We start from the raw sequence: 14,220 nt of genomic DNA on the forward strand, positions 1-14,220 counted from the left end.
TATAAAGTATCCCTGCATAATTAAAAAGAAGTAAAAAAACATCCACGGAAATAACTAGTTGCTGGATTATTTTAATTTTATTTTTTACATATTTCTTTACAAGCATGACTTCAACTGAACTTCAAAAGTGAATATATTTGACACTTGCATTAGCTTTTCATAGTGGTTACGCTGTAGAACATGAGGAGAAATCACTCCAAACAATAAGAATATTGCACCATGAAAAGATTTCTAAAAACTAAAGCTGCTGTGATGGAACCCTGATCACACACACACACACACACACAATGACAACAGCTGCCGTTTCATTCATATGCACATCTTAATGGATTTTCATGGGAATGCTGGGGATACTCAACTAGAGTTTAAATACACCTTTAGTGTTGTGCTGAGCTGTTGTAGAGTTATATTTAACAATAATAAAAATTAAAAAATACTGCAGGGGAGCTGGTTATTATCTCTAATGGTCATTGTGCAAGAAATGGGGGACACCCTGGACAGGTCACAAGCCCATCACAGGGTCACATAGAGACAAACAACCATTCATTCTCTCACTTACAACTTGCTCTCACCTAGTGCAATTTAAGTTATAAGTTAACCTAACATGCATGTTTTTGGTCTGTGGGAGGAAACCGGGACAAAACCAACACATGCACAGGGAGAACGTGCATCCTCCAACTGGGAGGTGATCTTGTGACCTCAGTGATGTGAGGCGACAGCTCTAACAGCTTGTTGAATTTCCCTGCGTTGATTAATAAAGTATTTCTGTTCTGTTCTATTCTAGCCATCGCTCTGCTGTGCCGCCCTAGATAATAACAATGAATACAATACATGTTGTATCACACTATAAGCAAAACGCATGTGACCTGTTGCAAATGATGAAGCAAGTTGTGTTTTTTCATTTTGTCCCGTTGTGCATCTTATTCCTGCTGCAAATTATCTTATGAGACAGTTAGGCTTTGGTCACATTTTAGATATTTTTTGTAAACAAGAATTTTTCAGATTGGTGTTGATCCAGAAAGCACATGCAGATGTGTTACGAGCTCAAATGTACCAGCTCTACATTCATTTTTCATTTATTTATTTATTTATCCTGATCACTGTAAAAAAGATAGACCAAGGTTGTTCAGCTTTTCTTAGGATTTTTCTCAAAAGTCAATCTTAGCAAAAGATTGTAGATAGCAGAAGTCAATTAAACAAACAAACAAACAAAAAAAAAAACTATTACGGAAATAGAGAGCTGCTTCGTTTCTTTCATATAATCAGAGCACTCCATCTTCTCCACGTCTGCCAGTTTGAGTTTTAAACTGAGTGTGAAATTTCAAATAAAATGTGATGTTTCATGTGTCACTATTAAAGTAAAAAGGTTGATGTGCCAGTCAGAGCATGTGAGACAGGTTAACAAATGTTTCTGCCAAGAATCACCACCAAAAATAGATTATTTTATCTATTCCTATACACTCCTGTGAGGGCACGATTGTAACATTTTCATGTTTTGATGAATGATTGGTGTGACACTTTCATAGCTAATTCATTCAAATGCATAGGATGCTGTCCATCCCCACAGCTAAGTGTGTTTGGAAGTTTTCTGCATTTATGAGATGTTCTTAGTTTATCAGAAATGATGAAATGTCTGCAGAATAGTTTTAATTTCATTTTTTGTGTTCAATAAATTCCAACAAAGAGTTGGAAGTTCACTCAGACACAATGAATGTTTCTTGTAGAACTGTTGTCTATGTAGATTGCCATCTAGATCATTATATTCCTGGGAGTTTCTTTTTTAAACAAAACAATTGTCATTAGTGCTTTAAGACACAACTATAAACTCACGCACCAGTTCTATAGAAGTGTAACCCATATTATTTTAGTTTGAGCTGCTAGACTTTAACGCTTGGAGAAGTTAAGTCCTCCACCTGCTGCCTGGATTCTATTCCTATAACTTAATTGTAACTGTGTAGCATTGGAGGTATTGACAACAATTACTTGTTCTCGCCTATCTGGAATTTTCCCTGCTGAACTTGAAAGGTCTGTCATTAAAGCACTTACGAAGAAAAGCTGTCTTAAACCAACTGCTATTGCTAATTATAGGCCTATTTCAAATGTACAATTTCTTAGTAAAATATGCGATAAAGCTGTTTGTGCTCTGATTTTTTATCAGTCTGGTTGTTACCATAATGCATAAACTGCACTTATTACAATTGTAAATGACCTGCATATAAGCACAGCTACTATTTTTTAACAGTCCAGTTCTTAATTGGTTTAAAACATGCAATATTTAAGAAAGAGGCAATATGTTTACTTGTAATTTTTATTTCAATAGAGTGAATGCTGCATGGGGAATATGCCAAGCAACAATTTTTGGTCAAAAATAATGAATCTTTTGGTTGGTTCCTCTTTCATCTTTCACTGAGAAACATATATATCTCATAATTATGCAAAATATTTACAACTATACATTGTCATATCATTTGATGGTATAGTTCCTCTACACTTCTCACTTATGTACATATGTAACAGTGATATCAACAAATGAGATGCCAAACAACTTTTTGTAATCTTACTCATCTTTGACCCAAAACCGTAGAGAAAATGTATAGAAAGTTGTAGAGATTCTCAGTTTTCTGTGTGTTGTGTTCACAAAATGGCAGGCAAAACTTGTGCGTAGTAAAAGGCCACAATCTTTAGTTGTGTCATAATAATACACAGATTAAAGTTCTCTGTCACCACAACAGATTTCTGTCATTTGTAACATGGCTAGGATAGATTTCTGTCATCTGTAAAAATGTGAAGGAAAAAAAGTGTTTTTTGTTGTGGTCCCATTAAAGCCAAATCCAATCAAATTCTGATACAGGAATAAAACTGACACTGTTTTCAACAAATAAAGCGAACCAGAGCCAAAGTTTTAGCCAATCAGAGCAGAGCAGGGTGGGTCCAGATGCGAGCAGTGTTGCTAATTTAAAGACTATATTTAACGAGTTTTTACAAAAATGTCTCTTTCCAATGAGCTGCAGTGGGCCCTCCTCTGTCCCACAGCACTCAAAGGCAGCTCAGTCCTCCCACACTAAAATAAATTTGAGTTTTGTTTTTGGGCCACTTTTGCCGATGCCAAGCCCAGATAAAGAATGAAAGTTGAAAGTATGATATTTTTGTTGGGATAATGGTTAGCATATCTACCTAATATGTGGGAGGTCTGGGTTTGGTAGGCACATTATAATTATTATTAAATTTAATCCCAAACATTACTGTTGGAATTTTCCAAACTATGTTTCTATAATAATTAAGACCTTGTTTGATAATTTTGATAGCTCAGAATTTCTCTTGACGGACACCACATCAAATGTTCATATATATATATATATATATATCATTTAATTGTGTGGGTTTATTTATTGAACACTTCATTAGAAAACACCATACTGTGTTCTTTGACTAAGGGCATATGCACAGAATACTCTTTACATGGAAACTTTTGTGAGATAGCCAGTACGCAGAAAAAATGCTCTCGAGTGTGTGTTTGGGGGGTGTAAGTGTAGGAAAAGAATTTCAGTCAAAAGATTTTTATTTTTTTTTGCTTTAATCCCTGTAATGATAAATGGGCTTTTACTGTATGAAAATGACTTCTAAAAGGTAAATGGATTTTTTCAAAATCTGACTCAGAGATATATATATATATTTTTTTTTTTTTCATGCATGTAGCTCAGACTATTGCAATGGGTTTTTTTGTGATCTAAGTCATAGCATGGTTGAAAAACAACTTATTTTCTTGAGTCTTAAAAGCATTTCATCGTCCTTCAGCAGGAATGGTGTCCTTCATCGTCACCTATCAAACACCTACAATGCAGCCTTGACATCCATCCCGGGTGGCTTTACAACTATTTACACCTTAAATCATATTACTGAAAACATCTTGGACACTCAAAGTATAAGAATGCAAATGGCTAAAAGGATAGTCCAGTGGGTCGGTGACAAACATGTGACTAAATATTTCAAGGTGTGAAGACCTTAAACCCTTAACCCCCCTCCAGTTAGTTAAATGTCACAGCCTTTTCAGTGAAACACAATGATCAGCCAGGAAAATAAGTCCAGCTGCCTTTTTTCAAGCCCTTAGAAGTCTGAAGATACAGTTTGACTGGAAGAAAATGAAATGCTGTTTGATAATTTAGAGAGGAGGAGGTCAGAAGTAAGCGATGTAGGCACAAAGTGAGAAGGGAGACTGAGAGCTCCCTGGAGTTAGACAGTAAGAAATGTAGACAGCTGTGCCTCAGGCAATAAAAGACAATGCATGAGTTTATTAAATAGATTTAAAAGCATTTCCCTTCAACAGGAGTAGAAGTGATAGATTGTGGCAGGGAAAGTGGGAGTGAATGTGTGTGTAATTGTTTGTATTTGCATTTACTTTTCTGAATGTTTGTAAGAAGTGATGGGAGGGAATCAAATGTTAAATGAATAAATCAACTTAGCAAGTGCATAAATACCAGAAATGTATCCACAGACACACAAGTTTACACAAAAAAGAGAATATAAAGCATTGATCAAGTAAGCTGTTGAAAAGGGAGCAATCACTTGAACGTGTTATTTATTTAAGGTAGAGAACGCACATGTGGACAGCTCCTAGCTACAGACAAAGATTTTAACCGAAGATGTAGGTTTTGTCAGCCAGTCGAACTGAGTCATAACTGAGTATTTTATTTTAAACTGCTTTTTGGTTTTGGCTTTTCAGTTTCAGGGCTGTCAGGTGTAAAATATGTCAAATTAAAACCCTTTTTGTTGTACATGTTGGAATACTTTGTCTGTCTTTGTTAGGAGCAGCATTTCAGAGTTAGGCCCGGGCATCCAGGGGCAGTGGAATCTTCTCTGAGTAGTTCCAAATCGCAAAAGAACAACACAAAAACACATTCTATCTTTTACCTAATATCAGGCTGATGAAGAGGAGACATTTTTATCCTGTCGAGTAATTTTAAAACATTTGTTTAAGAATGCCTAAATCTTATAAAATCAAATGCTTTTCCAGGGCACACATTTACAGCCTGTGTTGTCTTTTCAGTATTTATCAAAGTACTTACTTGTAGTAGCAGGAGACATAATTATTGTTGTTTTATTCAAACAGTTAATTAATAGAATTGCACACATTATTAATTTTACTTGTGGCTCTTATATGTGATTTAATAGAAAGGAGACAATTAAAACCCTTGAGTATTCTGAGGAGGCTGTGTACCTGCTGGATGTCAGTGAGTCAAAGCACCAATATTATAGTAATGTTAGAGTTGCTGTTTGCGTCTCAGTTTGAAATAGGACATATTTTTCTCCATCATTACCAAAGTCATTCTGCTTCATAACTTCAACCAAAAGGAAGGATAGTTGGCAAAGCTTTTAATACTTATCCTAGCGAACTTTGAAAGTAGGAACCAATGAAAAGAGTCAGCTACTGCAACTATGTCCAGACTCTTAGGTCAAACTGATGAGTTACTATTTGTTGAATTGTTCAGCTTTGGTTGATAACACCCCCCCCCCCCTTAGCCATCCTTTACCTGGTGAGAGCAGTTCCTGCTGTGTTTAGTCTGTCTCTGCCTGGTTGCTGGATGTTTGTTTTTACTGCTGCTCCACACACTCGAGTGGAAGATCAGTTAACAGATTGGTTGATAGATAATTTCCCAGTCACCTGATAATTATTTCAGTTTATCAGGTGACTGTACTAGAAGCACAACTAACAGTATACTGTTGAGCACATAGTTTTAAATTATTTATGTACAGCAAGCTTCCATCATCAGAGGTCCTCTTTTCCTCAATGTCTGGTTTTTGATTCAGACGTCCCTGAAACGTTCAGATAAAACCTTTTTGCTTCGAAAAAACAAAACAAAACCAAAAAAAAAACAAAAAAACTAGAAGCTCTCAGAGACTGCAAATCTCCCAAGACCCATTTTCAATGTAATGTCATAATGGGACTGATTAATGATGACATCATGATCATGTGATGTCATCACTGTTTGTTGGGTGCAAACCTCTGCTGAGGCCATAGGGTTAAAATCTAGGAGCCGGATCATGATCCCAATCATCGAAATTTAATCGTTTGTTCTTTGTGCCAACTTCAACATTTCCTGGAAATTTAATCAAAATCCATTCATTACGTTTTGAGTAATCTTGTGCACAAACAAACAAACACTACTGAAAACATACACCTCCTTGGTGGAGGTCAATGAAGTCCTGGAATCCTATAATCTCTCAAGAACATGAGATTTCAGAGGTAGAACAGTGTTTAATTTTGTGTCTGTAGAAATGAATGCCTGCAATAATGTTTTATTCTTATTTCACCATTCTTTTTTTTTTTTTTCCTGCAGGCTGTATGAGGGATGTACGCCTCAATGGTCGCTACATGCCACTGGACAGCCAGCCACGGGATGGGGTTTCCCAAGTCAGCGTACAAGGGCTCTCCAAAGGATGCTCCTCTGACTCCTGCAAAAAAAAACAATGTAGCTCCCCCTTCACCTGTGTTGACCTATGGAGAGTGCATGAATGCAGGTACACACCTGGACTTGTACACACAAATGTAGCTGCACTACCAAACACACTCGTACTTTAAGACTCCACACACACACTTGTGCGTCTTTTTCAGTGAAATACATAAAGGCTGACCTTTAAAGCAACTTGCCGCTTCTGAAGCAACGTTTTGTGTTTTGGTATGTTTCTTTTTTTGTTATTTCTTTTGTTTAGAGCTTTAGAAATGTGTTTTAAAATGACCTGTTCCCAACCCTCTTCAGAATGAGCTAAAACTGCAGAAAAGAACTCTTCATCATGTTTTACTTAATCTAATTAGGTTAAATACTCTTCCGGGCACTATGCTAATCATTTAATAATAATAATAATAATAATAATAATAATAAACTGGAATTTAGTCTTAAAGGAGTAGAAAACCCCAACAGAATGGCAAAAACCCTATAAAACCACAACTAGATGGACGGTGACACAAAGCACTAAGTTCGACTGTGTAATTGTAATTTTTAACAGACAAAAACAGAACAGTTTGACTTGAGCAAAACAGTTTGAGTAACAATTTAGCATGCCTGTATCTGTCACTTTTATTTCACTTACTGTTTTTATTTAACACATTTCTAGCTGTAATACATTATTAAATTACATAAAATTGTGTTTTCAGTCCTACAATGGTGCAACAGTTTTCAGTAAAACTCATCTGTAACAGTGTCATCATTTATCAAGCTTAACACAATTTAAGGGATAATGGGAATTGGGGGAAACTATAATTTAGGATTAAAAGCCAAGTTATCAACTTCTGCTATATTAGCTGTTTGTTTTTTTACTCACTCATGATCTTGCTTAATCCTGTTCATGGTTGAGGCGGAGCTGGTGTTTCTCCCAGCAGCCAGTGAACGAGAGGCGGGGTACAACCTGGACAGGTCTGAAGTCCTTCACAGGAGCACACAGAGGCACACGAGGCAGATAAACATTCACTCTCACACCATCCTTCTCAGTTTTTTCTTTCTCCATCAGCTCTACAGATGTGTAATATTCAACAGATTAAACATGTGTAAGGTGATACCAGCAGCTTAGTCTCTGCTGTTTTATATATATATAAAAAAAAGAGAGACTCTACTGCTCTAAGAAACTCGTTCAAGGTCCTGAGAAGGATCTCCAAACAGTTTTATTTATTTTTAGTATATTCCTATTTTTTAATCATGTGTTTTTCACTCAGGTTTTGTTTTTTTGTCTGTTGACTTTGTTATATATACATCTATTTATTATAAAGTTGAGCAGCAATATCATGTAGTGAGAAATCTAAAAAATAGCAATTTTGGGTCTAATGAAACCTTTAATAAGATCTCTGTTTAGCAAGCAGTTTTTTAATTGTCTAATAGAACAATTTAAAAGTCCTTATCATGGTAAAGCTTTAGTAAATTCCATAACTTATAGTCAGAACAGAGGCTGAAGAGAAGAAAGATTCGTGAGCTAAAACCTGGGGAAAAATGGTGGGAAGTTTCTTACAATAAAAACGTGCTGCTGTAGAGGCAGTGGCTGACATCATGGAAGAATGTGTAAAAGCAGAGTTTCTTTTTGGTGCAAGTCTTTAGCTTTAATTCTGGATTGGGTTTTTAGAATCGTGAGAAGGTTTGCAGATCTGCCGTGTTCCCTGCTCAGACCTGATAAGACCAACAAATTCTTAATTCTGACAAAATAAATGTCTTTTAGACATAATGGATCTTGATGTTTATCTGTTTATTATTAAATCACTTTATTATGCAGTGCAATTGTTCAAAAGGGTCCCATCACTAACCCAAGCAATGAATATTAATTTATTTTCAGACTTTTTCAGAAGTAAAAAGTCATTATAATATTGCTTTTTATCCATGTACATGTTGTATTTCCATCTGATGGAAGTAAAACAACTCTGGTCACTCTGTTTTATAAACTGGATGGTCAGTATTTCTATCCAAATCTGTGGAAGCAGGAACACTGAACTGAGCAGAGGAGAAGAGAGGCATTCCCACTGTGCATGAGATTATGCTGAAAACACTCACACACAGAGTCCTGCTGTGACATATCATTGTAAATTGTAAATCATAGGAGATATGAAATTTCTTTAATAATATCAATAACTGCGAGGTATCAGGATACATTTATGATTCACTGATTACAGGGACATGAATCATTTCTGGGTAATTCTCGTTGCATATCTTGCCTTCACAAAATTCACAGAATGTTTGGTAATGAAAGTCATTCAATGTGATGGAGAACTCCTATCAAATTGTAAATGAACAGTAGGTAGGATTATTGTCAGTCTAAAATGGGCCTCACAGACATCCAAACATCAAAACCAACATGTTCCTGTGATAATGAATAAGACGCTGTACACCACCTGCTCAATGACAGAATTATCTGTGACTGATCATCTTTATAGTGGAGAGATGGATGGACTTGATACCCTGATGAGATTCAAACTTTTGCTTGATCAACATTTCACATGCATCACTGTATTTCTACTGTTTAACTTGTCAGCAGGAATGTTGTGCAGCGAGGAGTCGTAGTGAGCTGCCAAGCCTCTCCTGTTGCACAGACTGAATCAAACAGTGCTCTTAGCCACATCCACTAATCTCAGCAATTTTTCTGCCATTGGAAACATCAGCCTCTAATCAGTCTGTCCAGCCTTCTAGCTTTTAATCTTGCTTCCCTCTTTTTTTCCCCCCATTCTTCTGATCCACTCACCCACATCATCCATCCACCTTTTTTTTCCCCACGATGCTTTTATTCTTGCACTCAGCCTCTCCATTTCTCTGTTTTTGTGTTTGTATGACTCTCATCTTCCTCACTACTGCTCACTTTTGTAGCCCATTTTTAGCACCACACACACACACAGCCTACCTCTCTACTCCCATTTAGCAGGTTTTTTTTCTTTCTTTTCATCATCTGAACTGAACCTTAGAAGATGATTAGAGAGCAGTTAATTTTGGCAGTGAGTCCTCCAAGCCCAAAAACATACCCAAGAGCTCTGTCAACTTACTCCAGATGCCAAGAATGGTCTAAAATATGCACATGCAGTCACCCAGTTTAAAAATTGATCATTTGCATGTTTTCCCAACTAGCAGACAGCAGTAGTAACTTTATTGCCAAGCAGTTGTAGCTGTGGGGCCTAAAGAGCTAAGATAGTATTTTAATGAAGCTTGCTTTGGCATCCAATCAGACCTCCAGTTTTAGAGAAGCTGTTATATCTGTTCTAAAATCTGTCAAACCCATCAACTGCTGAAAGAAGGTAGACAGACAGACAGACAGACACGCAATCTCACAAATTACTAATTCAAATTACAGCTCATTATGTAGTATGATTGAGAATTTAGATCTGTTTGCATTTTAAGAAAAAAAAAATACTGAACAGACTGACAAAAAGTAATTGTAGTTTGTCTTTTTGAATGATTAGCTGTGACTAACTCAATTCTTTGTTTATATTGATTCCTAAATAAATATAATTAAAAGAAATTAATGAAATAAATAAAATAAAATAGCCTACAAAGTTACTAGATCTAGCAACATAAACAATTTGTAACAGTTTGACCAACCAAGCCTTTCTATCATGATCATTAATTATTCATATTAAGAGCTGAAATGTTACATTGATTTGTTAGCGTTGTTAGCACCAGAACTGTGGTTACCATAGCTACTGGTAATAGACTTTAGTTGTATTTATTGGATGATAAATGTAGTCTACCTTGATTCAAACATTCCCTAACATTCTGTCAATATTCCCAAATATAACTTGGTCCACAACATAAGGATATAAAGTGCACATTTTTTTTGTGATTTGTTTATCTTTGTTGTTTTGCTGAAGCTCCTTGCCCCCTTTCCTTAAAATCTGATAAGATTTTTCCTCATTGTCAATACTGTAACAATCTATCACTGCTTCCACATCGCTATATGTTTGCATTGCACACATTAAAAAGTGTCATTTTTTTTCTGTCAACATTATAATTACCTCCAAAGAACATATTGGGTCAACAGGCTTCTAACTCCACAACAGGTGGTTCTGATCTCTTTTCTCTGTCAGCAGAAGGTAATTTTAAGGAATGTGGTAAATAAATACTTCTAGTTAAATGTATAAATTTACAGGATGTATTTTAATATCTGATTGTGCAACAACACTTTGGCTTTAATCAGCCAAAAACAAGAACACGGGCTATGAAGTCTGGATTGGGGAGGGGTGGTTGGATCGATGACCTCTGCCTGATATCTGATCCAAGAATGACGTCAGTATTGGAGGCCGATATTGATATTGGATTGCATCCATCCCACCTCTAATTAGAAAGTGACTGAATCACAACAAATTCAACTTCAGTGTGAAGGCAATTGTGACACTGCTATTTTCTTACCACTCATCAAATAGTTTTGTTCTCTGCTCTCCTGCACCCTCACCTGCCGTAGCACAACTTTCTCAAACTGCATCAGGGTGCAGTTACAGGTATTATATCTATGCTAGGCTGTTTCCATGACCTTGTTCCAATCACGATCTTAGTCCAGGCATGAGGCCAGCGTGGCTTCAAATTAGTTCTGCTTCTGCTTCAAATTCTTAACAACCAAGCTATGCCACCGTATGTGGGCCACGCAACATGAATACACTGCCACTGCTGCAGCCCCACACTCTACTGATAAGCTGCTGCCATGATGATAAACCTCTACGACCTTGCTACGGATGTTTTGTGCATACTGAAAACCCTCCACTACCTGTCACGCTCTATCAGGTGTAATGGAGAACTTACTGTGTTCTTAATATGTCCCTGAAGACCTCATGAAGACCCTGCAAAGACCATGCACTTTCTGGTTTATTTTTTTCATCCTTTATGGGTTCCTCATCCAATGTGAAGAGGGTCGAAAGGAGCAACAGGCTGACTTGCTGGCCTGTCTCCTAAAGTTTTGAGTTTTTAACATTTGTATCCTGATTGGATCCTACGACTGAACTGGTGTCCTCTGATCCATCACACCCATCACATCTGTCACACTGAGCCATTACATTCTGTTTCCTGCTTACACCACCATGCACATGCCCAGTGAGCATGAGTGATGTGATGTTTGTGTCCATTTGTGATCAGAGATCTCTGAAACTGCTTGTCTAGATAGAACTCAGCGTGACCTATTTTTTAAAATCAGACATGATAAAAAAATGCACCAAAATAAAAATCTTCTGTGTTTGTAGGCATTACATAGTGTTGATAAAATTATACATACAGACTTCCTTTATTAACACATTTATTTACATTTTATAGTGGAGGTCTGACTTTCAGTGTTTCGTCAACTGTAATATGTTAGAAAAAATGATTTTTTTTTTATTCTTGCTTATCTTTTGGTTTTTGTCTGGCAGCTAAACATCTATTTACTTCTGTGGGAATTTGAAATCAATGTTTAGTTTATAAAAGCACTATTTTACACTATAAAACCTATTTTTCTGAAGCACATATATAATATGTATAATCAACACCCCTTTGCATTTTTCCTATTTCTCCCAACTGCTTCTACACAAAAACATATTGTCAAAACAAAATTTAAAAAATAAAATAAAATAATCGTTGCATTCACATACTCCCACAAGGCCCCATGTGTAGATCAGTTCTGTAGATGAGCACATTTATTCATATAGGGCAGCACACACTTCATCCCAACGCAGATTCTAGTCCTGTCTAATGATGAGCAATAATAACAAAGTGAAGCAAAGAGAAACTGTGATGTCTCTTTGACTGACAGGTGTCCTGTATTCAACACCTACACACACTGCAGCAAGGCATGAAGAACACTGAGTGCTGAGGTTTAGTGATGCCGCACAAATCCCCAACTACAGCAAATGAGCCTTTTAAACAGCAAGAACTGTGTTCCCCCCGCATTATCAAGATGGCTGGCATTTACTCTGAGCAGTGAAAATTAAATTTGAAGTGTGATTTTAACTCCCTAAGACAAGTCATTCCACCTTTGTTTTTTCTCTAAAGGCAACATGTAAAATCACTTGTGGTCTAAAATATCACACGGGGATGTATTGTAGCTTGCATTCAAAAGCTTTTTTAAAAAAAAAAAATCTACAGTGAAACCTTTAAAACTGCTCTGCAGCACATAATATGGAGAAAAGCAGCGTGTTTCCATCTTTGGCACTACTTAAAACCTGCCTACGCCTGCAAGATAGAAACTAGAGAGCAACTTTTGGTCCTGACAGGCAGAGAGTACAACCTAAACAAGTAGACCTTCTCAGCCAACAGTAGTATCACTGACACCACTATTTATTAGAGTCAAACTTGATGTTTTCTTGCTTTTGTATATCTTGACTTAAGGTGAGGTTTTACATTATAACACTTTATACTGTTGTTTTGTGCAAATAAATAAAAAAAATATGAACAGTTTAGACATTTTGAAGTGTGGTTTTATGTAAAAGTATGAGCATTCAATATCTTGCCTGTTGTGGATTGCTTTTTGAGATTAAATCTGACAGGACTGATGATATATTTGTGTGTATGTATGTATATATATATATATATATATGTGTGCGTGTGTACATATTACCTCCTCCTTTTCTCTGAATAAAAAAAATCAGAGATATTAAAAAAGAAACAGGATTGGCAAAGCTTCTCAACAACACAGCATGTGTAAAATCTAAACAGATTGTTTTGATGGGAACGTTATTATAGAATTATAGGAGACTTTGGGAGAAGATCCAGTACATTAACTCTTCATCTCTGGGTCAAAATAAGTTTAGTGGCTGAGGACAAACAATTAAGCTGTGAATTAAAGTTCTGTTTTGGAATGTATTGTTGTGCTTTAATAGTAAAGTTAAGTCATTATTTATAAGCATGAGCACCTCACCAGAGACGAGAAGCAAAACTCATTTCTGATGCCATCAAATATACAGCCTGGAGCTGTTTCATTGACACTGAATGAGATGCTGCATTAGTGGTCTCATAAAATGTTTGTTTGAGTTGTTACACCCAAATGAGCTTTTAATTACAGTAGTGCTTTCTGAAGTGAGGCAGAAAATGTGGCCCCATCTGCATAAAATCACCCTTGTTACTGCCAGTGCCACAGTCAGCATTTTTATCTCCCACAGTTCCTTCTCTATTAAAGTCTACATCCCTGTAAGATCAATGATTAAAGGAGTAATTAACTTTTCCACTGGTGGGAAATTGTAATAAATATTCCATAAGATTAGATGTGGGTGGTAATGAGTCAAATTTACTCAGATAAATGCACTTAAGGAGCTGTTCTACTGAGAGTTTGGAGGAATAGTTTTAATGCTGGATAATTTTTTACTCTCGCCACAGTAGAGTTTTCAGGAAAAACAAACACTTTTATTGGGTACTATTACAGTATATCACCACTTTTATTTAATATGGTATGCATTATTTTTTACTATTTTGTGCATTCATGCATATTTTTACAGCACCAGATGTGTTGGTGCTCTGTTGTCCTGTCCTCCGAGCAGAATAATAGCTGTGTTTAAATTACTGTACTGTGTAATGTCTATGCTAGAACGGACACTTTTACTACAGCTTAACTAGTCATTCATGTTGTCTGAAGAGGACGATAAGAAAAGTAAAGACTAGATAATGCTAATCATATACAGCATGTTGTTTTGATTATGTGTTGTTGTTATTATTTACTGATTTTCTGGATCGTATGGTCATAATATTTCAGTCACAGATGACTTTATTCAGATAAGTGAATGAGTAAACACTGCTGCTGACTTTA

The 14,220-nt window shown here is 36.2% G+C and overlaps 1 protein-coding gene across 2 annotated transcripts in view; it reads left to right on the forward strand.

The window, feature by feature from the left end:
- si:ch211-186j3.6 (neural-cadherin) overlaps positions 1–14,220 on the forward strand; it is a 262,973-nt gene that overhangs the window by 222,019 nt on the left and 26,734 nt on the right. For both annotated transcript variants that reach the window (XM_017419612.3, XM_025006687.2), the window contains exon 34: positions 6,336–6,516. In XM_017419612.3, coding sequence (XP_017275101.1) covers positions 6,336–6,516 — 181 coding nt within the window. The remainder of the gene's footprint in view (positions 1–6,335; positions 6,517–14,220) is intronic.

This window comes from Kryptolebias marmoratus, linkage group LG15, assembly GCF_001649575.2.
Source record: "Kryptolebias marmoratus isolate JLee-2015 linkage group LG15, ASM164957v2, whole genome shotgun sequence".
NCBI lineage: Eukaryota > Metazoa > Chordata > Actinopteri > Cyprinodontiformes > Rivulidae > Kryptolebias > Kryptolebias marmoratus.